This window comes from Gracilinanus agilis, chromosome 3 (assembly GCF_016433145.1).
Source record: "Gracilinanus agilis isolate LMUSP501 chromosome 3, AgileGrace, whole genome shotgun sequence".
In the NCBI taxonomy this organism is placed as follows: domain Eukaryota; kingdom Metazoa; phylum Chordata; class Mammalia; order Didelphimorphia; family Didelphidae; genus Gracilinanus; species Gracilinanus agilis.
Window position 1 is genome coordinate 595,358,354 of NC_058132.1, and position 23,670 is coordinate 595,382,023.

At 40.9% G+C, this 23,670-nt stretch overlaps 2 protein-coding genes across 2 annotated transcripts in view; both read right to left on the bottom strand.

The window, feature by feature from the left end:
* MPP4 (MAGUK p55 scaffold protein 4) overlaps window positions 1–9,869 on the bottom strand; it is a 59,605-nt gene extending 49,736 nt beyond the window's left edge. The window contains exons 1-5 of the mRNA XM_044669401.1: window positions 9,606–9,869; window positions 9,157–9,452; window positions 8,948–9,095; window positions 8,632–8,818; window positions 7,530–7,634 (exon numbers count right to left, since the gene is read on the bottom strand). Coding sequence (XP_044525336.1) covers window positions 7,530–7,634; window positions 8,632–8,818; window positions 8,948–9,095; window positions 9,157–9,452; window positions 9,606–9,869 — 1,000 coding nt within the window. The remainder of the gene's footprint in view (window positions 1–7,529; window positions 7,635–8,631; window positions 8,819–8,947; window positions 9,096–9,156; window positions 9,453–9,605) is intronic.
* The window catches only part of ALS2 (alsin Rho guanine nucleotide exchange factor ALS2), a 64,885-nt gene continuing 50,075 nt past the window's right edge, over window positions 8,861–23,670 (bottom strand). Inside the window, exons 24-33 of the mRNA XM_044670642.1 lie at window positions 22,266–22,433; window positions 21,046–21,166; window positions 19,636–19,793; window positions 18,259–18,381; window positions 16,075–16,251; window positions 15,575–15,620; window positions 14,575–14,636; window positions 13,523–13,672; window positions 11,294–11,390; window positions 8,861–9,930 (exon numbers count right to left, since the gene is read on the bottom strand). Coding sequence (XP_044526577.1) covers window positions 9,892–9,930; window positions 11,294–11,390; window positions 13,523–13,672; window positions 14,575–14,636; window positions 15,575–15,620; window positions 16,075–16,251; window positions 18,259–18,381; window positions 19,636–19,793; window positions 21,046–21,166; window positions 22,266–22,433 — 1,141 coding nt within the window. The 3' untranslated portion in view covers window positions 8,861–9,891. The remainder of the gene's footprint in view (window positions 9,931–11,293; window positions 11,391–13,522; window positions 13,673–14,574; window positions 14,637–15,574; window positions 15,621–16,074; window positions 16,252–18,258; window positions 18,382–19,635; window positions 19,794–21,045; window positions 21,167–22,265; window positions 22,434–23,670) is intronic.

Sequence of the window (23,670 nt, forward strand, 5' to 3'; positions counted from 1 at the left end):
GTATGGAGAACAACATAGAGACAATTTGTATAGATCATCAAGTATTTGAAGGGAAGTAAGATATACTAAGGGGCAGCTAGGTGGAAAAAGCACCAGATGGAGTTAGGAAGATGTGAATTCAAATCTGACCTCAGACACTTACTAGCTATGTGACCCTGGACAAGTTTCTTAACCCCTATTTGCATCAGTTACTCATCTGTAAAATGTGGACATAATGGAGAAGGAAATGGCAACCCATCAGTGTCTTTGCCAAGAGCACCACATAGAATTGGACGTGACTGACCAAGAACAAGGGTATATACTAAAGTCAGAAACGTGGGTTAGGACTATGTTGTTGTAAAAGGCTTTAAATGCTAAAAAGAAGTTTATATTTCCTCCTAGAGGTGATACACATTGGATTGAGGAGTGACACTGATAGACCTGTGCTTTAGAAAAATCAGTTCTGCAACTTGAGGGAGGAAGATCATTTAGGAGGTCATTGCATTAAAACAGAAGAGAGGCATTGAGGTCTCCAAGTATGGCTATGGCTGTATGAGGAGAGACAGACAGACAGACAGACAGACAGACAGACAGATAGATAGAGAGACTGAGACAGTGAGAGAGAGTGAGAGAGAGTAAGACAGAAAGACAGTGATTGAAAAAGAGTGAAAGGAGACAGAGAGAGAGAGAGAGACAGAGACAGAGAAGGCAGAGACAAAGACAGAGACAGAAACAGAGATAGAAAGACAAAGAATGATCAAGAAAGAGAATGAGAGAAGAGACAGACAGATAGACACACAGAGCCAGAGAGATAGAAAGACAGAGAGTGATTGAGAAAGGGAGTGAGGCGAGACAGAGAGTGAGAAAGACACACACATACACATACACCTACAGAGAGAAACAGAGAGAGACAGAGACAAAGAGATAGAAAGACAGAAGGTGATTGAGAAAGAGAATGAGAGGAGAGACAGACAGAGACAGGGAGACATGGAAAGAGAGAGGGAGACAGAGAGAGAGGACAATGCTTTCTGGGGACAGTAGGATGGAGGGAAGGTTTATTTGCATCTTTCTTAGCTAAAGCATGTTAATTAGTAATTAGATGACTTGTTAATGTATATACTTGTCTAGCTTCCCCAAACTAACACACCTTTTTCCATTGCTCTAGGGATTATTGATAGATTTAGGCTTAAATATGGAGTTCACACAAGGAATATAATTCAGGATCATCAGAGACTGATCAGTCACCATTGCAACAAGTGATCTGAGCTGGCTAATAAGTATACTTCTTCATCCAGTGAGCCTAAAATAGGGATGCAAAGTGAAGGGGAACTTGTTAGATTCCACCTCACTTTCTTGTCCTTTGTCCCAGAATGGGCAAGGTGGGTCTGTGGGTCTTGGGATTGGCTCTATGGCTATTGGCTATATGGCTAATGTGCCTGCTAATTTCAGGGTCTGCAATGACTTCATTCCAAAGAAAGGGCAAAGTTGATTTTAATGTTTTCTTGGGTATCCTTACTTTGTCTTGTCATTATTCATTTCTCACAGTCATTCCCTGTACACTGTGTCTCAAGTCAAAGAACTGATTAGTCTTGTAGGATAACACACTTGACAATATTACCAATGATTTCTGGGAAAGGATTTTTAAAATAATTAATTGTATTAATTAATTTAGAATATTTTTCCATGGCTACATGATTCCTATTCTTTCCTTCCCCTCCTCTTTCCTCCCTCCCATAGCCAACGAGCAATTCAACTAGGTTTTACATGTATCATTGATTAAGACCTATTTGGGAAAGGATTTTTTGCTACAATACCAAGAAAGTTGACAAAATGAATGAAATTCAAGCAGTCATTTTTTTGGTTCGCTTTTAAAAAACTCTTACTAAGTATCCATTCCAAGGGCTAGGCAATTGAAATCAAGTGACTTTCCCAGGCTCATACAACTAGATTTAAACTCAGGACCTGCTGTCTTCAGATCTGCCTCTCTGTCCACCTAGCTGCCCTAAGTTGTCATTGTTCATGGAGAAATGCTTATGGGGACAAAGAAGAGGTTTTATTTTGTGTATTTTCTCAATTCTGCTCCAAAGACATGATTCTAGGTAATTACAAATACACATCATTAAGTTTGGGGTTTTTTCTTTCTATTTATGGCGATGCATGAGGTTATCCCCATTCAATAAAAATGCTTTTTGCAATCATGTTAATGGTTCTTGTTGTCCTCTGACTCCAATGAGGCAAACCCAGAGCTTCTGTGGGCAACACCACTGAATGGGGAAAAGGTGAAAGTCACTCAACCCAAGCCAGATAGGAGATAGTGCTGGTGATTGCCTGTGGTCTCAACTAGAGACCTAGCCAAGAATTTCTATGCCTTAGAAGAGAGCATGGCAAAGAGAATAGAAGACCAGCTTTAGTTTGGGTCTTGCCTCTGTGATTTTGGGCAAACCCCTTAACCTCTCTGTGCCTCTGACAAACTTTCTAAGACTATGTTCAGATCAGCTGACAACATGCCAAGAATTTCTTAAACTGATAAAATCACAAGTCCAGTCAAAAAGAGGGCAAAAGGGCAGTTCCTACCTCTCCATTCATTTCCAGCCCCTCTACCACATTTCTTTCTTCCTTCCTTCCTTTCTTCCTTCCTTTTTTTCTCTTCTTTCTTTCTTTTTCTTTTTTCCTCCCTCTCTTCCTTCCTTTTCCTTCCTTCCTTCCTTCCTTCCTTCCTTCCTTCCTTCCTTCCTTCCTTCCTTCCTTCCTTCCTTCCTTTCCCTTACTGTCTGTCTTAGAATCAATACTGTGTATTGGTTCCAAGGCAGAAGAGCAGTAAGGGTGAGGCAATGGGGGTTAAGTGACTTGCCCAGGGTCACATAGATAGGAAGTGTCAGAGGCCAAATTTGAACCCAGGACCTCCTATCTCTAGGTCTGGCTCTCAATCCACTGAGCTACCCAGCTGCCCCTCTATCACATTTCTAAAAACAAACTCCTTTTTCTGGAAGGAGATATCAAAGTAATAAATGTAGAATAATTTCTTCCTTGAGGCTCCTAGGGGAGTGTGCTTTGACAAATACTGATTTATTAGTTACAGTAATGGTGCTGTGCCTGGTCCTTGGGCCAACAGAGGACTATGTGATGTTGGCTATAGATCAAGAGGGGTCTTTCTTGCAACCTCTGCCCAACTTTCAATGTTGGTGACCTGGATGAATCAAAAGCAGTTCTATGAGCCATCCAGTATTAAAGCTCCTACACCTACACCAGTAAAATTGCCTAGTTATGCCACTGATTTAACTTCCTTTCTCCACCACATCTTTAAAATTGTCATTTACAACGTAGCACAAGTGAAGGCTTTGTTTTAGTTAGCTGTGTAGGTACAAACTAACAAAATGCCATTTTTGTGGATGAGAAAATTAATAGTTCTAGTTGATACCTAATGAAATACAGTTTCCAACTAATAATACATAACTAGGAGAAACAGCCAGTTGTTTATTAAGGTTACAGCCATCTTTGCCCTTGCAGTCTATCATGATGATTCTCTTTCCCATTTGATCACAACTCTGTACTTTTCTCCTTCTAACTTGTATTCCAGCTATTTGTGTTTGAGGAGCCTTCTCTTCTTGAACTGCAAGCTCCATATGTTATATTGAAACTCTGGGAGCAGAGAGTCTCACCGTTGATTGACAGGTGAAGACCGTTGGACATCAGAATGTTCCCAGAGGCCATGAGGACAGGGGAGAAAGCAGTTGGCCAGGGGGGTATAAATACCCCAGCAGCCCTGGCTTTTGGGTTCTTTCCCTTTCCCTTGGACCTGAGATCTGTAGACCCTGGTTTATTGGGATCTGAGACTTGCTTGGATCAACCTTGCAAGAACTCCTGTCTTGTACCTCATTGACATACCAACCTTTATCCAGACTGTGAATCCTCCTATTCTTCTGTCCCCTAGATATTTAGGAATTCAAACCATCTTCAGATATCTAGGTATCCCAGGGCCCGGGAGGGATCCGGGAAGTGGGCAGGAGAAGAAGAAGAGGGTGGAAAAGGGGTGGTTCCTGAAGACTGTAAAGGCATAACATCTAGCAGGAAGAAGAAGCTGAAAGACATCAAACAACAGCTTGCTTGCTCTGGTTTGGCTGTGGCCAAGCTGAGCCAGAGGAGCTAATAACAAGCCAGAATCACTTACCTGCCTACAGCTCTGATGGATTACTATTATCAAAATTAGTTTAGGGTTTCCCTATTCCTCTTCCCACTTCCTAATACCTCCTTCTTTGCTAAATATAAAGGTATTCAAGTACCTTCCTGGAGTGGTTGTTTCATCACTTCTCTGGGAAGGGAGCAACGCAGTCAGATAAATGTGTCCAAGGCTAATAGAGCCCAATATCCATCATTAATCAACCCCAGGTGGGACCTGAAGGGATACCATCTACTGACCTGAAGGATTCTGCCTGGGCACTATTATAAAGGAGGGAGGTGTCACAACATCTAGCTAGGTGGCAAGACTCAGGCGATCTTGCACTAGTCACACATCTGAACTACCACTGTTGTCACCCAATTAACAGTGGTAGTATCCAGTTTACCTTCTCTCTCCCATTTATTTATAACACATAAGAGTATGAACTTTGGAGCTTGAATGAGCAGAGTGCCTTCTGTGAAAGATGCAATGTCTTTTTTGCCAGATGCTGCTGATTCCTAAGACAGATGGCTCCCACAAGCATTAAACATCTTTAATCATAAGTATTTCGTTTAAAAAATGTGATGAAATACCTGACTTCGTTCAAATAACATCTATCTTGGTCACCATGTACATTTTCTTAAAATGCTTTCTATTATGGCCAATTAATTGTATTTGGAAAAGTACCTGAAAACTTGCAGGGGGGAAATTACAATGTGCAAATGGACTGATATTCTTTTGTTGGGACTAGGATATCTATCTATCTATCTATCTATCTAATCTTTCTATATATCTAGCTATCTGTAACTTTTTATCTGTCTCTACCTAGCTCTCTATGCATCTATCTATATTTGCTTCTATATTTCTATCTTTATCCATCTGTCTATTCATATCTATTTGTACCTATCCATCCTTCTCTCTCTCTCTCTCTCCCTCTCCCTCCCTCTCTATCTATCTATATGTATGTATTTGTACCCATTCATTCATCCGTCCATCCGTCCATCCATGCATCCATCCATCTATCCACTCATCTGTCTGTCTGTCATTTTCCCTCCCTATTCATCTCCCAGTCTGTGACATCTTATGTTATTCTTATTTTAAGAAACAGTTTCTCATAGCAAAGTCTATCCTTCCCAAGTTACCAGCCAGAGATATGCTCTAGTTCTGAGTAGTTTTTCTTTAAATTGGTTTCCCAAGAATGTTACTGACAGTAGCTAAGGATAGGAGAGAACCTCGCATTTACAGAAGACCTGAAGAATCAATCAATCACCTTACACATCTGCAGAATAGTTGGCATACTCTCTTACCTGGGACACGAATCACATACCGCAGGCACGATGCTAGTCTTCTCCTGAAGAAAAGCTTTAGGAAAAAAATCCTAGTGAGCTATTAGGAGTCAGTCACCTCCCTGCCCCAGCTAATCTCAGGACATCCTCTTCATACTAATCCACAGAAACCTCGCCTCAAAACTACTAGCAAAAGACCTGGACTATTTCTTGCTTTACAAATAGTTTTTGAACCTGTTAGGCTAATTTTTCCCTTTTCCCTTTATTATTTTTTCTCCTCAACCAACTTGCGCAGCTAAGTGTAAACAAGCCTCTTGTTTTCCCTCTATCCTAGCATTTTAAGGATGTCACATTTAGGGAACATAGGCTTTTGGATGAAGAAAGTTTGTGGCAGCTAGAGAACTTGCTGGTATAATCTTGTTCACTTTTCTTATGAAGCTACAAAAGGAGAACATGAAATAAAACTTTGTAACCTTGGAAATAAGGCTAACCTAAGAGGCAAAATCTTGTTCCTGAAGCAATCTAATCCCAGGATTCTCAGTAGCTAATGACTGTGCTGTCCATCAGAAATAATCCCTTTTGTACCCACTAGCTGTGGCTCTGAACTCAAATGAACATTTAGCTCATTTCTCTCTCCTCAGAAAGTCTTGTGTTTTGTTTTGTTTTTTAATTGCAGTTGGTAGGTATTGGAAATTAGAAGTAGACCCTGAAGAATTCTGACTGTTTTTCAGAAAAAAAAAAAAAAAAGAAAGAAAGAAAAAAGACAAAAATGGTAGCAAAAGTGATTTTCTATCTCCTGCTTCGGTAAATTCACTTGTCATCCTCAAGGTCTAAAACCTTTATAGTCTTCTCTAATTCTTATTAGAATGCATGAGCCAACTCCTTATTCTGCCCAATTGCCTTACTCAACCTTGTATCTGTCTCTTCCCTCAGAACTGCTCTTCTCTCCCCACTCCCAAACTCCAACCCAGTTATCTGTTCAGTGAGTTACCCTGAATTTGAGGGTAAACCAAGGCAAGTCAGTCTTGACTTCTAAGCAGCCTCAGATTGTGCTCAGTGACTGCGCCTGGCTTTGTCTTTTCCTTCGGTGATATTTCCTCCCCACCCCAGCCCCGACTCCATCCTCCATCCCAGGGTCGCTAGAAGGCTGTCAGTCTGAGTGGGAGCAGGGTGGTGACCTGATAGGCTAAAATGACCATTATCCAGATGGGGGACTAAGTGCTAAAGGGTATGGGGTGGGGGGGGGGGGCAGTGGGGCATGAAGGATGGGGGAAGATCCAGTCCCCCTCTTCATGATGATTCTCATTTCTATTGATTTGTCTATGAATAAATCTGAGCTGCATATTTTCAAAAAAAAGGGAAAAAAAAAACCCCAACCTGGTGACACTTAAGTGATGGGGAAGAGTTCTGAGTCTGTGGTTGGGAAAACCCGAGTTAAAATCAGACCAGACACTTCCTAATAACTGTGTGAGCCTGGGCTCACTTAACCTCTCAGCCCGAGTTTCCCAGAGTTGTAAGGAGTGCATGACTATAATTATGAAGTGCCTGGAACACAGGAGGTGTTTAATAAATGCCAGTTTCTTTCCTCTTCACCCCTAGCCGGAATGGGCATCTTGACACAGGCTGCCGTACGTCCATGCACCTGCTTTCTGACTTTACTCCTATTTTTTCCACCTCTTGCTCAAAAAAAAAAAAGCCTTCAATCCTCCTCTCCTATCACACAGGACCAGGCAATTCTTTGCCTTCTGGCTATGGCTTCGTTCATAATCCCTGTATTTCCCTAGACAGAAGCTGCCTTTCTTGGCCGCCCCTTGCCAACAGGTATTTGATCCTTTTTCTGTATTTGTGCCCTCCATACCTGGCTCATTCTTCTTTTTTGGAGGGGATGGAGAGAGGGAGAAGACCTACGACTTCATTGCTATGTTGACTCTGGATGGGAATATTCTCACTGTCAATGCTGATCAGCACCGGTTCTGTAAGTCTTGGAGGAAGGGTTGTCTGGGAGGGAATAGCCCAAGACAAGATAATATGTGTCAAAAGCAGATCTTGAACCCAGAGCTACCTGACTTGGGAGCTGGCTTTCTACTGATGTTTGCCCAGTGACCTACTAGGATGCAGGTCTCTGAGGATGAGGCGCTTCACAGGGCGCTTCTCAAAGGCTTGCTCGGTATGTGCTGGCTGATTATCAGGGGTCTCCTCTTTTGGCTTCCATGCTTGTGTGTAAAATGAGATTGAGCGTGACTTTCTGGGCCCTTTTATTGCTTTAGATCTGTGATTCCAGCACAATGTCTGGCACAGAGTCAGATTCCCTCTTTTGGGGAATGGCTGACCGAGGTGTCAACTATGAACATAATAAGGATATTTTGCCCAAAGAAACGATGAATATGAGAAATTCTGAGAAAAAGGGAAGATGATGAACTGCTATATTGCAAGAATAAACACGAGATTAAATGCAATGATGAGGTCCGTCCTAGAGAACAGAGGAGGCACCCGTCCCTCCTCGGGGGAAATGAGGAGGGCGCATGGATGGACAACGCTGGATAAACTGGCAGTCATTTTGTCAGCTGGTTTTGCATAACATTTTCTTTGTTGCAAAGGGGGAGCTCCATTTGGGAATGCCTATATCAGAAGCAACTGGTTTAAAAAACTAAATGTCGATGGAACTTTTCTAAAAAATGGCATTCTTACTTTGGCCTTCTGATAAGGAATAAAACGTGTATTTGGGGGCGCTGGGATTGGAGTCAAAAAGGGTTTGTATAAACTGATTTTAAATGTGAGTGTGAAGCCCCCTAGCCCCTTTTATGATTATAATAGTATTAGCCTTTAGGATTATTTTAATAGCACAATCATTAGTTCTGAGTTAATAGTCAAAGTGATAGTTTGCTTTATAAAATTATAGGGATTAGCTAAGAAAGTTACCATGGAGGGTGCTAACAAATCTTGCTTCCACCTTTTGCCCTTAAGGCTATAACCAAAAGTTACTCCCAGGGCAGCCCAGCCCGCTGGGTACAAGCTGGAGGTGGTCCCGCGGGAGGCGGAGGGCCGCCCTTGTGTGTCTGTTAACCAAACCGCCGCCTCCTGATATCGCAGTAAAAGATGGCCAGAGCGAAGGCCTCTGGAGTAGTAGCGGACGTGAGCGACCGCCCGAAGGGATCTAATTAAGGCCGGCCTCTGTTCCCTTCCTCGTGGTGTCCCTGTCCCTGTCCCTACGTCCTATAGAAAAGGCCGTCCTGAGGCTGGGGCGCTCTGCTTCGGGCTTCCCTGGGGGGCCTCGAGTTCTGTACTGCTGTGACCCGTGTTTGCCGCAATAGGCGCTTCTCAGAAGTTTATCTCGGGCAATCCCGTAGGAACAGGAAGCGACGCACGCTTGCGCGTCGGTGTGATGGCGGCGCCGGGCCTACAAAGCATGCGGCCGCTTCAGAAAGAGGAACACGTTTTATTATGAAAACTGCTGCTACACACAGCCGGCATTCCCAGACAGTTTTTAATAAACAGTTGTTTTGATTGATACAGTGAGAGCACAGACCATGATTCCGCGGCGCTCCTTGGCCTCCCGAGCCGGAGGGACGTTTTCTGGAGCTGCCCCTCGCGTGGAAGGGACGCGAGGAAGAAAAGCACCGACTGGATGCACAAGGGCCAACGGCGGTCCTCGTACACCAGAACCCCCCCAATCCCTTGAAACCACCCTGGGCAGGTGTAAAAAAGGAAAACACTGAGATTCTCGGGTCATAATACTTCTGAAACGGGGACGTGCAACCAGTCTGGTTTTTGTTCCCTGGGAGTGGGGGCGGGACGGGGCCGCCATTCGTGTCTCTCGGTCGGGCCAGCCTCCTCCCAGGCCCGCACACAGCCTTCACAGCATCTCGGTTAGTGTTTGAGTTTCGGTCGATGCCGTCCTTCCTGGCAGCGCGGTAAGGAAGGGGAGACGGAATTTCCGCTTTTTCTATCCAGAGACGCCTCGTCACGAATGAGCAGGGACAGCGGCGACCACACAGAACGGGTCCACCATGCATGTGGGTTCCAGGGACGAGCTTTAGAAAGGTTAAAAGTGCAGGCTAAAATTCTCTTTTCTCTCTTATTAAAACACAAGATAAACACATGATTGAAAAGAATTTAAGGCGGCAAAGTGTGGTTTCAAGGTACGGTCTGATTCTAGAGAAGGGAAACAACCAGAGCCTCAGAGCATTCAGACTTCCCGAGAAGCCCAAGAAGCTCGCCCCGAGCCTGCGGTCCCGTCCCGTCCCGTCCCCAACGCCAGGGCGAGACGTGGGCTCTGACAAGCTGGTCCTGGAGCCGGCGGGATCCGTCCCTGCTGCCCCACGAGGCCTCCTCCCGGCTTCTCCTCCACGGCCCTCCCGGGAGCCCAGGGGCCGCTCGGTCAGCGGGGCTCCGCTCTGGGCTCCTGGGGAAGGCTGAGCTCTGGACGCAGTCTCGGATCCGCGCACCATCTGGCTTCCCGGTGGCAGGGCTTTAGTTCAGCTTCTCCCGCTGGATCTGATAGTAACATGCCTGGAAAAAGAAAGCAGGGCTGAGTTTCAGAAACCTCCGTCACAGCGCAGAGACATTTGCGAGCGGAGTCTCCTGAGCCTGTTTTTAGGTTAGGGCAGATGCAAGCCCAAAGTCCTGCACGATGGACGTGTAAGAAAAAGACTGGCAGGAAAAAAGGGAGCAGAGGGCAATGGGAGAACCCAAAGGAGGAACTGCAAACTCCTTAGAGACATGGATCAATTCCTCAGCTCTGCTACTATGGCAAATGGAAATTTCTGAGCATTTTCTGGAGCTATAAAACGATTCCTCTATGTTTTTACTGTACAGTATATAATTGACTTATAAGGCTTCATTCAACATTTAAACAACTTTGTTAACAAAGGTGCTGTGAGCTCCTTGGGGAAGGAGTAACCAGAAATCCGCCTGGTCCCAGAGCTGCTTAGCTCTCCTTTTGGTTCAGTTTTGTAAGAGGGGAAACTAGACATTTAAGGTATGGTTGCCAGGAATTAGATTAGCTTGATTCCAAATTTAAAATAGACCCAAGTCAGAATGGCTTTTACGTAAGTTTATTGACAATTAGGAAGGTTGAAGGTATTGAGAGAGAGAAACTCTGGCCCAGACTGGGTGAGAATTTAGAGGTTAATTAAACAAGGCTACTAGCCACAAGGCCTTTGACAATTAGAGAGGCAAGAGAGGCCTCCTTGAGACTAGAGCCTCCAGAAACGCCAAGGGAGGAGAAGGGAAGTCAGCCTAACTTACCCATGTGACAATACTGAGTAGAAGCTGCCTGAGGTCTCAGCCGAGATCCTTCAACACCAAGTTCAAAGCGCAAACTGTCTCCACAGGAAGTTACCATCATATTTAAAAAGAGAGCTTTCGTCACTTCCTGCATCCACCTTCAATTTCCATTGGACAAATGGCAGCCTCAACTCTGTTTTGGACTGCCCAAAGGGCAGTCCCTTGTTCTTGATTTGTTACTTATTGTCACCTGTGGGTAACTAATCTTCCCTCCCCACTAAGTTGGGTGGGGTGACATTATTTCTGCTGGCTAGAGTCTTAACAATGAATGAGGATGAGCTAATTCCATTTACATAATCCCCCCCAACCCAGCATCCCTGGGTGCCTAGTCACCCCAAGTGATCATTTTACATAATCATCTTATACCCACAAAGGTCTTCTAACTACAATAGTTAGAGATAAGAGGGGAATGGAAGAGAGAGAAGGCAAAACCAATGTTTGCTAAGCACGTTGACAAGAAACCAATTGGGGGCAGTCCTCTACTGGCATACAATGTACATTCAAAGTAACATAGTCAAAGATCACACTTTAATGCAGAAAATGAGTGGCAGCTAATCAGCATTATAAAAAGGTGAAATCCACTCACCTTCAAGGTAGTGAACATGATTCCCTGTTCCCCATGCTGGAGATATGGATCCATCAGATCTTCAATGAGATGCACTTCAGATCCCAAGTTCCTAATCCTGTCAGAAGAAAAATGGGCCTCCTTATTCACAGTCATTCACTGTCCATTGTTATTCTCTCCTCTGGAGCTACCTTAGAAAAGGGAAGGGGAGGGGGCAGCTAGGTAGCTCAGTGGAGAGAGAGCCAGGCTTAAAGACAGGAGGTCCTGGGTTCAAATTTCCTAGCTGTGTGACCCTGGGCAAGTCACTTAGCCCCCACTGTCCAGCTCTTACTGTTCTTTTGCCAAGGAAAAAACATGCAATATTGATTCTAAGATGGAAGGTAAGGATTCTGAAAAGAAAAGAAAAGAAAAAGAGAAAAGAAAAGAAAAGAAAAGAAAAGAAAAGAAAAGAAAAGAAAAGAAAAGAAAAGAAAAGGAAAGGAAAGGAAAGGAAAGAAAAGGAAAGGAAAGAGAAGAGAAGAAAAAGGAAAGGATACAGAAGGAAGAGATTGTTTTGATCCAACTGAGAGGATAAGACTAACTAGCCTAGCGGAAGATAAGATACTAACATGGTACATACAAAATAATGAAATTATTCACACATCTGGAGTTCTGTACTGTATCAAAAAGTACCAGAAAATTAGAGCAAGAAGTGACCTTAGAGGTCTCTAACCCTCTCATTTCCAAAGGAGAAAACTGAAGCTCCTCCCCAAAAAGGTAAACTAATTTTCCCAAGGTCACTCAGACTGTAAATGATGGATAGTACTTTAATTCAGGTCCTGTGACTCCAAATCCAGAACTTTTTCCTCGATCCAGAATAGAGAAAAAGGGCTTTTTTTTCTCCCAACATTTCCATCTTAACCTAGAAAGTATCTAAATTAGTAAAGCATGTTTATTTTGCTATTTTACTTCTTCTAGAGATGTGAGCCAAATTAAAAACTGAGGAATGACATCTGCAAGTTTTCTGTGCTCCAACTTCTCTATAGCTTGAAATACCAATCTAAAAATTTTCTAAGGATTAAAGAATTGTTTGAGTGCACTAAATTTTAGGGTTTAAAAAATTATGACTCAATTCACTGTAGAGTCACAATTCTCAACTTTCATAGGGACAATGTTGCTAAAAAAGAGTGTGAAAGTCAGAAACATGAATGCTAATACCTGAACCAATGGGAAATAAGGGGTTAGGACTCCATGACCACCAAAAACTGTAGTCTGTCATTAGGAATTCCTGAAAATACATTTTTCTTCATATAATTCTTTATAATGAAACAAAAATTCTGATAACACACACTTTTCCTAACACATGATAAGCATGAAATAGCCCATAAAAGGAAAGAGAAGAACAGGGAGGGGCAGGGGCAGCAATGTCTGAAGAACCTTGAGGCAAAAAGGGGAGAGGGGCAACCTGCCATCTCTAATCTCCCTTTCTACTCCATAGCTCACTGTTGAAAAGTGAGTGCATACCTTGAGGTGAGTCTCCTTCCTGGTTATAGTTCCCTAACTCCTGGCTGCCCTATGAGCATTGGCAGGAAGATGGGGTCCCCACCACCTCATTTATCTACAAAATTAGCCACTTCCCCATTTTCCAATTCTCTCCTCATTAACTCAAGAGGTTACTTTAACTTCTGGAGCACAATTACAAACACTTATATGACTATTTTCTTCCTTTATGCAGTTATAAACTTGCACATAAAGAACTTCTCATTTTTTCCCTCTAGAGTGCATAGCCATAAATATGCACAGTTGCCAACATAAAAGTGAAAATGAGGTTACTAATAAAATCACACAAATGCTTAAAGTCACAAAATTGTAAATGAGTGAATTTTGAGGACTAATTTTATTTTAAATGTCATTTTTTTCCTCCTTAAAAGGAAGCCAAGGGGCAGCTGGGTAGCTCAGTGGATTGAGAGCCAGGCCTAGAGACGGGAGGTCCTAGGTTCAAATCTGGCCTCAGACACTTCCCAGCTGTGTGACCCTGGGCAAGTCACTTGACCCCCATTGCCTACCCTTACCACTCTTCCACCTATAAGTCAATACACAGAAGTTAAGGGTTTAAAAAATTAAAAAAAAAAAAAAAAAGGAAGCCAAAGACAAGTTTTATTTCACCATTTTGCCAAATGTAAGTCCTGCTCAAACTACCTACTTTAAAATGCTTATTACTTTTAAATTTTTAAAATTTTCCTTAAAAGAATGAATGGTAAATTTGGTCACCTGGCCCGTAGCACCACATATAAGAAAACAGGAAAGAGGTCATCCATGGACCATAAGAAGTCTTCCTGAAGTGTAGCAAGAACACTCTGAGATATCTCTTCAAAAGTCTGATGGATAACTTTAAGTTTATCTGATGGAGTAAATGTCGTGCTGTAAGAATGTAAAAGAGACACATGTTACAACTTTCTAGTTGCTGAAGATAAAAATCAGACTTCTATCGTATGCACTTGGGGTTCAAAGGCCTTAAAATAGACATCTTTACTTAAACTAAAGGAACTACAAGTCTCTCTTCCCAATAAAACATACTTCCTCCCACCTAGTATATAATCTCTTATTCTGGCCTAATTTATAGTCTTATATGGATCAATAATGTATACACAGAAAAGCCTTTTTATTTCTCAAAAAGTGTCAAGTATTGCCTTTCCATTTATCTGCTGAAGCTTACTCTGCAAGGCACAAGGCCAAATGCAATGGGCAATACTAAAAAGCTTCCAGTCCATTAGAAGAAATAAGGCACTGTGAATAATTACAGTATAATGCAGAATGAAAATGCATCATTCAAAGGGCAAATTTACTTCTGTCTTGGGTAGAGGGCAAATCCAGAAAGACTTTATGAAGGAAGTTTCTTTTAAATTTGAACTGGGTCTTAAAGAAAGGGAAATAGAGGTCAAGAAGTGATAGGTTGGATTTTGAGGGGGATGGGGGAACAAACAGTATGAATCAACTCAGAAGCAGGAAAACTCTGATTTTAACCAGCAGGCCTTTATAGACAAGAGGGATGCAAAAGAGAAGAGTGGGAGGTAAGATTGGAAAGGTTGGTTGCTTTCAGATCATGATGGGGCTTCAAGAACAGGCAAAAGTCTCCAATGATTTAGGATAGAAGATCAACTATATTTTTCAGAAAGCCCCAGTAATCAGTTTCAGCTTGTGGCAAAAACAAAAATCCGGGGATTTGGGTAAAATCAGAATCTTACAAATTCTTTATCTGTGTACCAATTTCGGAAACTCATTAATGCCTTGAATCAATTAATGTTTTAAAATTTAGAAATTACCTGATTTGTTGTAGACATTCTACTGCTGAGGCAAAACAGGCATCTTTTGTAGTAGGCAAAACCTATACAAGAGAACATTTGTATGTGAAGACAAAAGAGGAAAAACTATATATTTTTTGCAATTATAACAGAATGCCTCATCCAGTCACTCAAAAAAATAGTCAATAAACATTTACTAAGTTCCTATTATGTGCCAGGCTCTGTATTAAGAGCTAGAGATTCAAAGAGAGGCAAAAGCCAGACCTTGCCCTCAAGGTATTCACAATTCCTTAGAAGAAGACAATAAGCAAACAAATATGTACAAACAAGCTATATATAAAGGAACTTAGGGAAATTGTCCAAAGGAAGGGACTAGAATTAAGAGGGACTGGGAAAAGCTTCCTGTAGAAGGTGGGATTTAAGTTGAAATTTAAAAGAAGCCAGGGAAGCCAATAGGTGGGGATGACACAGAAAATACTAGGACTGAAAATCAGTCTTGTTCATGAAATAATGAGACCAGTGTCATTAGATCAAAGATTATATGGTACAGAATAAGGCGTAAGAAGACTAGAAAGGTAGGAGGGGACTAGATCATGAAGGGCTATGAATGTCAAAGATTTCTGTATTTGATCTTGGCAACACTGGAGTCTGTGGAAGGGATGGTGGGGAAAGAGTGACATGGCTGGACCTAACCTTTATGAAAATCATTTTGGTGGCTACCTGGAAAATGGGTTAGATGAGGCAGGCAGACACACACCAGTGGGCCATTGCAATGAGTCTATACTAGAGTGGTGGCAATGTTAGAGGAGAGAAGGAAGTGAACTGATTAACTGTGGTAAAGGAGAAATGGGCAGTTCTTGGCAACGGATTGGATATTGGGGGTGGTGATGTGGGGGAGTAAGAAATAGTAAGGGATCAAGGATGATAGATTTTCTGGTACCATTTTTCAGGTATTATTCAGGTTTTACAGTAAAGGCACTTTTGGTATGTGCTCTATAAACCAAGCCCAATTTAACCATACCTTTTTACTGTCTCCAAAGACTGACAAAGTCACTGGCCAAAATTTCCTACAAAAAGATGCCATAATTCTATAATTATAAAACATTACTTACAGTAGACACTAAAGATATCATAATAGCTATATTGATATTTTTCCTTTCTGCCTGACAACTTTTTCAGATCTAGGTATAATTCAAGTGTAAAAAAAGTTCTGGAGGCAGTTATAGTAGAATCCATGAATAATACTATATTTGCAGGTTCAGCAAACATTACAGAGGGGAATTTGGCTTTAATTTATTAATATACTGTGAAACAATCTTGGACAAGAGTAGCTTACATCTAGTCTATCTCAAATCTTTATAAAGTCTAAAATCAGTATTTTGTTCATTAGTATGATGATCATCAATATGATGAACAAGAAAGGAAAATATGGTACATCATCACTCAATACCGAAAGTATGAAAGGACTGTTCTACCTTTTAGTGAAACAACTTAATTTTGCCTTAAAACTGGCACACTTACCTTTGCACACCAAGGAAACTCAGGAGAGCAGTGTCTGGCTGTTTGTTGAGTCGAAGAACACACTCCCAATAAATATCTTCCTCTCGATCATTCTCCAAGGCATACAGCATAAAGAGTGGTGGGTAGAGTCGAGGTAACAGTACAGGCAGCAATAACCCAGAGCTCGTGACCACATAGCTATAAAACATTGGGAGGTAAGAAAGAAATCAAAAAGTTATGGCTGAAGAGATAATACCAACATTTTCAGGCTCTAAAATTATAAAGAAAGGAAAAGACAAAGCAATATACAAATAAATAAGAAAAGTGATTATCTCTCAACAAATAAGTAATCACTGGGCCTGGAATAATTTTCAAAAGAAGACTGGCAAATTATAAATGACCACATGAAAGCATGTTGCAAATACTAAGAGAAATGGAGAAATGCCAGCAAAAATAACTCAGGTTTCACTTTCGTTGTTGTTCAGTCATGTTCAATTCTTCATGAGATCATTTGAGATTTTCTTGACAAAAACACTAGAGTGGCTTGCCATTCCCTTCTTCAGTTCATTTTACATGGGAGGAACTGAGGCAAACAAGGTTAAGTGACTGGCCAGGGTCAAATAGCTAGTAAGTGTCTGAGGCTAAATTTAATTAGAAGATGAGTCTTCCTGACTCCAGACCCAGCACCCTATCCTCTGAAGCATTTAGCTGCCCCAGGCTTCATTTTACATGATACAAAATGACAAAAAGAACAAAAGATACCAAATGGGAAAAGTTGAAAGGTCTGTAGGAAGATATGCCTATTGATGCAATATCAAAGTAGTCCAACTGTTCAGGATTTCAATGCAAGAAATGGGGCAAAACTGAGACTTTGGTCTAGAAGTCCCATGAAGCCAAAATCTAGCATGCACCAAAATATTTACAGCAATTCTCTTTGAGGAAGCAAAGAACTAAGGAAAAAACTGGGTGTCCATTTCTCAATAGCTGAAAAAACTATAGCCCACAAATATGTCAATCAGTCAGTCAGTCCCCAAGCATTTACTGAGCACTTTCTATATGTCAGACACTGTATTAAGCAGTGGAAATACAAAGAAAGAAACCAATATGTTTTTGCCAGTCAAGGAGTATACATTCTAATGGAGAAGACAACATGCTAATATCTAGGTATATACAAGATAAATAAAATATATTATACTGCAATCTGAAGGGGGAGACATTATCAGCTGGGGGGTGGGGGTGAGGGCAGAAAGGCTTCCTGTAGAAGGAAGGATCTGAGGTGAGTCCTGAAGGAAGCCAGCAGTGATAAGGTGGGGTTGGGGGGTTGGAGTATTCCAGGCATGGAGGTCAGCTAACTACAAAGGAATGTAAATGGGAGATGGAATGTTATGTTTGAGAAACAGCAAGTAGGTCAGTGTCACTAAACTGTAAAGTTGAATGGAGGTAAAACAAGCTGGAAAATGATCAGAAAGAAGGTCTCTATATGGTAAACCCAAAGTTCTAGTGCAGTTTTAAGCTTTCACTTAGATATTGATTGGTGTATAAACTGCAATTATGTGTCGTGTTTGACAGTATGTTTCTCCCTGCTTCTTCCCTCTAAAACTTGTCATGAGTGCTACAATGCAAGATAATCAAATTTCTCATGAAATGATCTATCTGGTTGACCTTGAACCCATAAGGAAACCAATTTTATCAACTCCTCTTTCTTTTTCTCTCCAACAAGAGTTTGTGAGCCATTCTTTCATTAGGCTTCAACTTACTTTCTTTTTCTGGTTTCTAGCCGGGATTTTATAGCCGGGATACTAAGACGGACACAATTCAGCTCCTTTTGCAGAATGTCTACTGACTGCTTACCGTCCCTGGCCACTATCACCTGCTTAATGAATTCACATATCCCAAGAATTCATCAAATGAGAAGACTTTCTCCATACTTAAGTAGGTTGGTCCTTAGAAATCAGATACTGCCAGCTGCCAGGTCTGCACTAGAATTCTTTCTGGCATCACAGGGTTTGTTGGAATGTGCCAACACCCAGCTCTGTGTGGTGACAAGGGATTAGGGGAGATGAGCCCAGCTAAATTTAGAAAGGTTTAGCAACAGATACTCAATTGCCAAAGGATAAAGTTTTTCTGACATAGAAACCAAATAAATTCTACTAGAAGCACTTCTTCACAGTGAAATCCTTTGAGATGACCATTCACTCCACTTACCCTGGTTCTGGAGATTCTGACCTAGAATCAGACTTCCCTGTGCAGAAGGATTTCCTTTCCTGGGGTAGAGGAACAGACAATGGAATTGTGCTGCCCTCTTCAGGAAGATCAGGAAATAGGAATCTGTGGAAGGAGAAATTGATTATACTCTGGGATTTCAAATATTTCGGTGCTGCTTTGTATTCTACTTGTCCCATTTAAGGTCCAATGAAGGAAGAATTTATTTTCAACTCATTTTTAGTCTGTTGAGATTTCTTGTTATGGCACACTTTCCCCTAGGTGAAAATACTATAGTTAATTATAATGAAAACTGCTGCTTTTATATGATTGAAGTGTTTTATCCAGATTTACTCTATTTCAGTCCAAGTGGGTTACTAGAACAAGAAAATTGTGATTTAAGATGCAACGGCCAGTTTCTGTCATAAGCATTTTAAAAAGCAGAGAAGATTTCTTTGCATTAAAAAAATATTATATAGAACCTCAATAAATAAACAAATAACACACTATTAGATACTGGGTATCCACAATTACATCTAATCCAATATAAACTTCCTAAAATTAAGTTTTTCAAAGTTACACACCTTATAGAAAGGCTACAAAATGAAGTGATCATCTGCCTCAACTCCCTCATTTATAAAGAACTAAGGTTCACAGAGATTAAATGCCTTATACTCACAGCAAGGTTTTATAAGTCAGAAGCATAATTTAAACTCAGGTCTTCCTAAAATTAGGTACTCATGCTCCACTGAAGTAGAGTAAAAGTCTGTCATAATGTCAGTGGAAAGGATTTCAAGGCTACAGGTGATCATCTTTCTACTGGATTTCTACTTGAAGTAGCATTTCAACGACATGATCTTTTTTTAATGTGAGGTGTGATTCAATAATAGATGTAGTAGGCTGTAGAAACACTACACAGAGGGAAGGCTGCATGGTAGAGGACATATCAGTGGACTGGGAATTAGAGCATGTGCATAGCAATCTCAGGTCTTCCATATGTAACCTTACACCTGTTATTCAACTTTTCCAAACCTCAGTTTCATCATCTACCAATAAGGAGACAGGCTTGGATGACCTCTAAGGTCTCTTGCACTTGTGTATTTGTCATCCTATCATGAGGTCAGTACCTCTTTCAGGGTAAAGGCCTCTTTCTGATAGTGTAAAAATAAATCCAACAAGTAAATATTGCTATCAAAAATGAGTCTCTGTCCCTTATCTCAGAAATATACTATGTAAAAATTCTGAGGTCTTAGGAAAAAAAGTGATTCTTAATGAAGCATTAAAAAAATCAAAGTGCAGACAACTACATAGAACTCAATCTCAAGGGGAAAATGATTTTCTATTCTGCTTAAAGAATTTCAATGCACTATATCCTCTGACCTGACTAGCTGGAAAATACGCTTAAGGTAGGACTGAATCTCTTTCACAGCTTCTTGCAACAATCGCCGATTAGCTCCCACTCCCACATAGGTCATCCTATACACTGCAACCAAGGTTTCTATAAGCCGACCCAAAGGGTGCAGAGGAGTGTCACAAGCCTGAAAGGAAAAAGAATTCTTTTAAGTGATTCAGCAAACAATGAAGCAAAAATAAACATGGCCAATCATTTTTTTTCCAAAAGCCCTCAGATATTTAAAAGACCAAAAGCCTTTTAAATTTCTTTAATCAATTAATTTTATTATATAAAAACTTGTATCTTCCAAATTAGTATCAATACTGTGTTCTAAGGCAGAGAGTAGAAAGGGCTGGGCAGTGAGGGTTAAGTGGCTTGTCCAGAGTGACACAGAACCAGAAATCTTAAAATTATAGTTCAGAGAAATCAAACAAAATCTTGATTCCTAGATCTTTTCACATTAATATAACTTCCAATTCAGGAATATAATTTAACATTTAAGCCTTTTTTTGTGGTAGTAAAGGATCCTTCCTTATCTTCTGTCTTAGAATCAATAGTAGTTCTAAGGAGGAAGAGCAGTAAGGGCTGGGAAATGAGGGTTAAGTGACTTACCTAGGGTCACACAGCTAGCAAGCGTTTAATGTCAGTTTTGAGTTTAGAACCTCCCAACTCTAGGCGTGGCTCTCTAACCACACTGAGCCACCTAGCTGCCCATATATATGAACATTTACAAAAGTGGTAAGCCCTACCTTAGAATAATGCCATTCACAAACCCTACAGCAGTGGTCTAGGGCTTCTTTAATCCCATGGCTTTCCTTCCACATTCCTCATCATCTACCTCCTATTTATCACCTACTTATTTTTTTTTTCTTGGAATAACAGCATCTTAAAGTCTGGGAGAATAAGTACAGAGGAAAGGCCCAGGAAGTAGAAGTGAGCTGACCCTCTAACAAACAAGTCTTTGTTTCTGCCAACGAAAAAAATACAGAGCTTGTTGAGCTGAGATACCAATCACTCTGTAATTACTTTGACTCGTATCCTCTGTCCTGCCAGCCATCACAACTTCCTAATTTGGGAAAAGTGTTATGGAGCAGTGGTCTCAAATTCAAATTCAAATAGAAACGAATCCCTGTAGGCTACATATCAACTTAGAAATTTACCTTGTCTATGTTGTACTGTAATTATACTTATTTTGTTAAACATTTCCCAGTATATTTTCATCTTGTCCCAGTGGCCTTTGTTTGATGCTGCTGTTCTAGAATGATATAGGAATTATTCAGGAGGCAAACAAAGAAGTAGACTGATATTTAACTAATTGTGGATAACACACTGTTGTGCTAGTAGTATGCTACTATCATTAGTTATGAGCCAAAAGAACTGGCTTCTTTCTGATTTACCTTTATTAAGTATTTCTTTATTTCATCATATTTTTCAACAGTGAAGGCACCACCAACATGCTGTGGAATGAATTCCAAACTTTCCAGTGTCTGGGTATGTGAACGACTTAATATCTCTGGACTGTAAGAAGGGAAGGGTAAAGTTTACAAAATGAAGCAAACATGATTCTTAAAAAGTATATATCACTGCATTCTCCCAAACTTGGTGTTATATCCCAGATGTGTGCTGGAGACATACATGCATTCATACAGTGGACTTTCTGTTTCCCCCAGGGAGGAAGTGTGAAAATATGGAGGCACCAAGGATGTTACAATAAATCTAAATGGTTGTGGGTACACACCCTGGGTTGAAGGAGAGACTGGACCAGGATAGGGAGACCAGAGTAAACAACTAAGCTGCTGATAACCGACAAGAATGTCACCAACTGTCAGAGCTCACCACTAGGCCAGAGTCTTAGAAACCAGCAGGCAAGGTAAAAGGTTTTAACAGATTTAATTATGTTTAACTAAAAGGTGGGATAGGGAATTCTACCCTAAAACCTAAATGGCAAAACCACAAGGCAAGGGGAGGACTTATCTCCTCTAATCTTAGTGACCTAAGCAGGCAGAGCCCAAAGGAGCAGTAATGGAGTCTCTGGGAGACTGCATCAAACCTGGTTCCAGCCAGGGTTTGACCAGCACAGTTAAGGGCTGAGGGTGGCTTTGGGGTTCTCACTGTAATCCACCGATGATCACAGGATGTCAAAAGCCAAGGTGGTCCAAGGTATCCAAGTAGAGAGGATGTGCTTGAGATGCTGTCCACCAGATCCCAAACTCCTCCGTCCCTTGGTGATGCTCTGTAGTTCTTGTCCCCTTGCTAGATGCCACCACCACACAGGATCCCAGGGAAAACAGGTTGCAGGGTGTCCTTAACTCTGAGATCTCCCAGGGCTAACAAGAGTTTGTGCCAACCACTAATGGAGTCTCTCTCAGGGCACAAGCCACTTCCTGCTCCTTCATTCCATCTTGGAATGCTCCAGGCCTTCCTGCTAGGTCAACCTTAATACTTAATTACTAACTAATCTTCCTCACAACAGAAGTCAGAAGGAAACAGAAAGTAAGCCTGTAATAGTGATGAAGTTTAAGGTAATTTCTATAATGTTCTCAGAGCAAAAGATTACACTTTGGGGCTCAGTTCTGTGTAGTTTAGATGTTTCCTGATGAGCTGCACAGGCACTCACCTATCTCGGTGCTGGCGACGATTGGTGGTTAGGGCTACAGCGATGTTGTCCCATGCTTTCCAGACTTCTCCCTGGCCTGGGCTCTCACAGCCTAACTGGTGCCAGCATTCGTCAAATACTGCCTTCCATTTCTCATCAGCAGGTACTGCCAGGTTTCCTAGTTTCTTACTAATAAAATAACACAAAAATTTTATTGCTTTATACCCTTACACAAAAAGAATTTAAACAGAAAGTTGAGAAGTTTCCCTATGTGTGAACTGTAAGATCTGTAGAAGAGTGGTCCATGACAATGCTCATAGCTCATATAATAGGATAAAAAAATGTGAAATTAGGAGCAGTTTGATGACTCCGTGGATGGAAAACCAGACCTAGAGACAGGAGGTCCTGGGTTCAAATATGATCTCAGACACTTCCTACTGTGTTACCCTGGGCAAGTCATCTAACCCTCACTGCCTAGCCCTTACCAACTCTTCTGCCTTGGAACCAATACTTCATATTGATTCTGAGACAGAAGGTAAGGGTTAATAAAAAAATGAAGTTACAATATACTTTAAGGCATGTGTCATCACACACTGTGTAATTAATTTCTGTACCCTAAAAACTACAATTCCCAGCACCTCACTCTCCTCCTGTTGTTACATGCTGATGTAGGCAGGATATAAAATTTGTGTATTTTTATCTCTCTTTTCTTCCTATAATGGCAGCAGCGGCCAGTGGTCTTTTTAAGCAGGCAAGAGAGTTTAGTCACATGGTTCTATTTTGTTAGATAATTACCCTTTTATTCCTTTACTTCTAGTGACTTTTAATAAACCTTATAAAATATAATACTTGGAGTACTGGATATTAATTTAAATCCTACAACACAAAGTACTGACTCTGAATTGTTCTTCTTATCCCCTACTTCTCTTTACTGATTTCAGGGGTGGATTTTCTCCTAAAATAAAGAACTTCTAATTTTTGCCATGGAGCTAAGCAAAACCTTGAATTCTATTACACATCAGGTAACATTAATTGATGCATTGATGTAAGAAATGCAAATTGGAAAAACTATGTGGCACCACTTCTTAAGCACCAAATAGGTTAAGAAAAAAAGAAAAATCCATGTTGGTAAGAGGTTTTAGAAAAACAAGTATATTCAGACAAAGCTGCAAAATGCAAACTGATGGAATATTTTTGTAGAACAATCTAGAAGCAAAAGTCATAAAAGTAGTCATATGCTTTTACTTATTAATACAAATCAAAAGGAATATATATTTTTAAATAGCTACTTATAATTACAAAAAATAGAAATTTCCTAAATATTCACTAAATGGAAAACAACTAAGTAAACTTGTAGCATATGAGTATACTGAACAAAAACAGCTAATGTAATAGGATACAAATGAGAACGACAAATGTGAGGAAA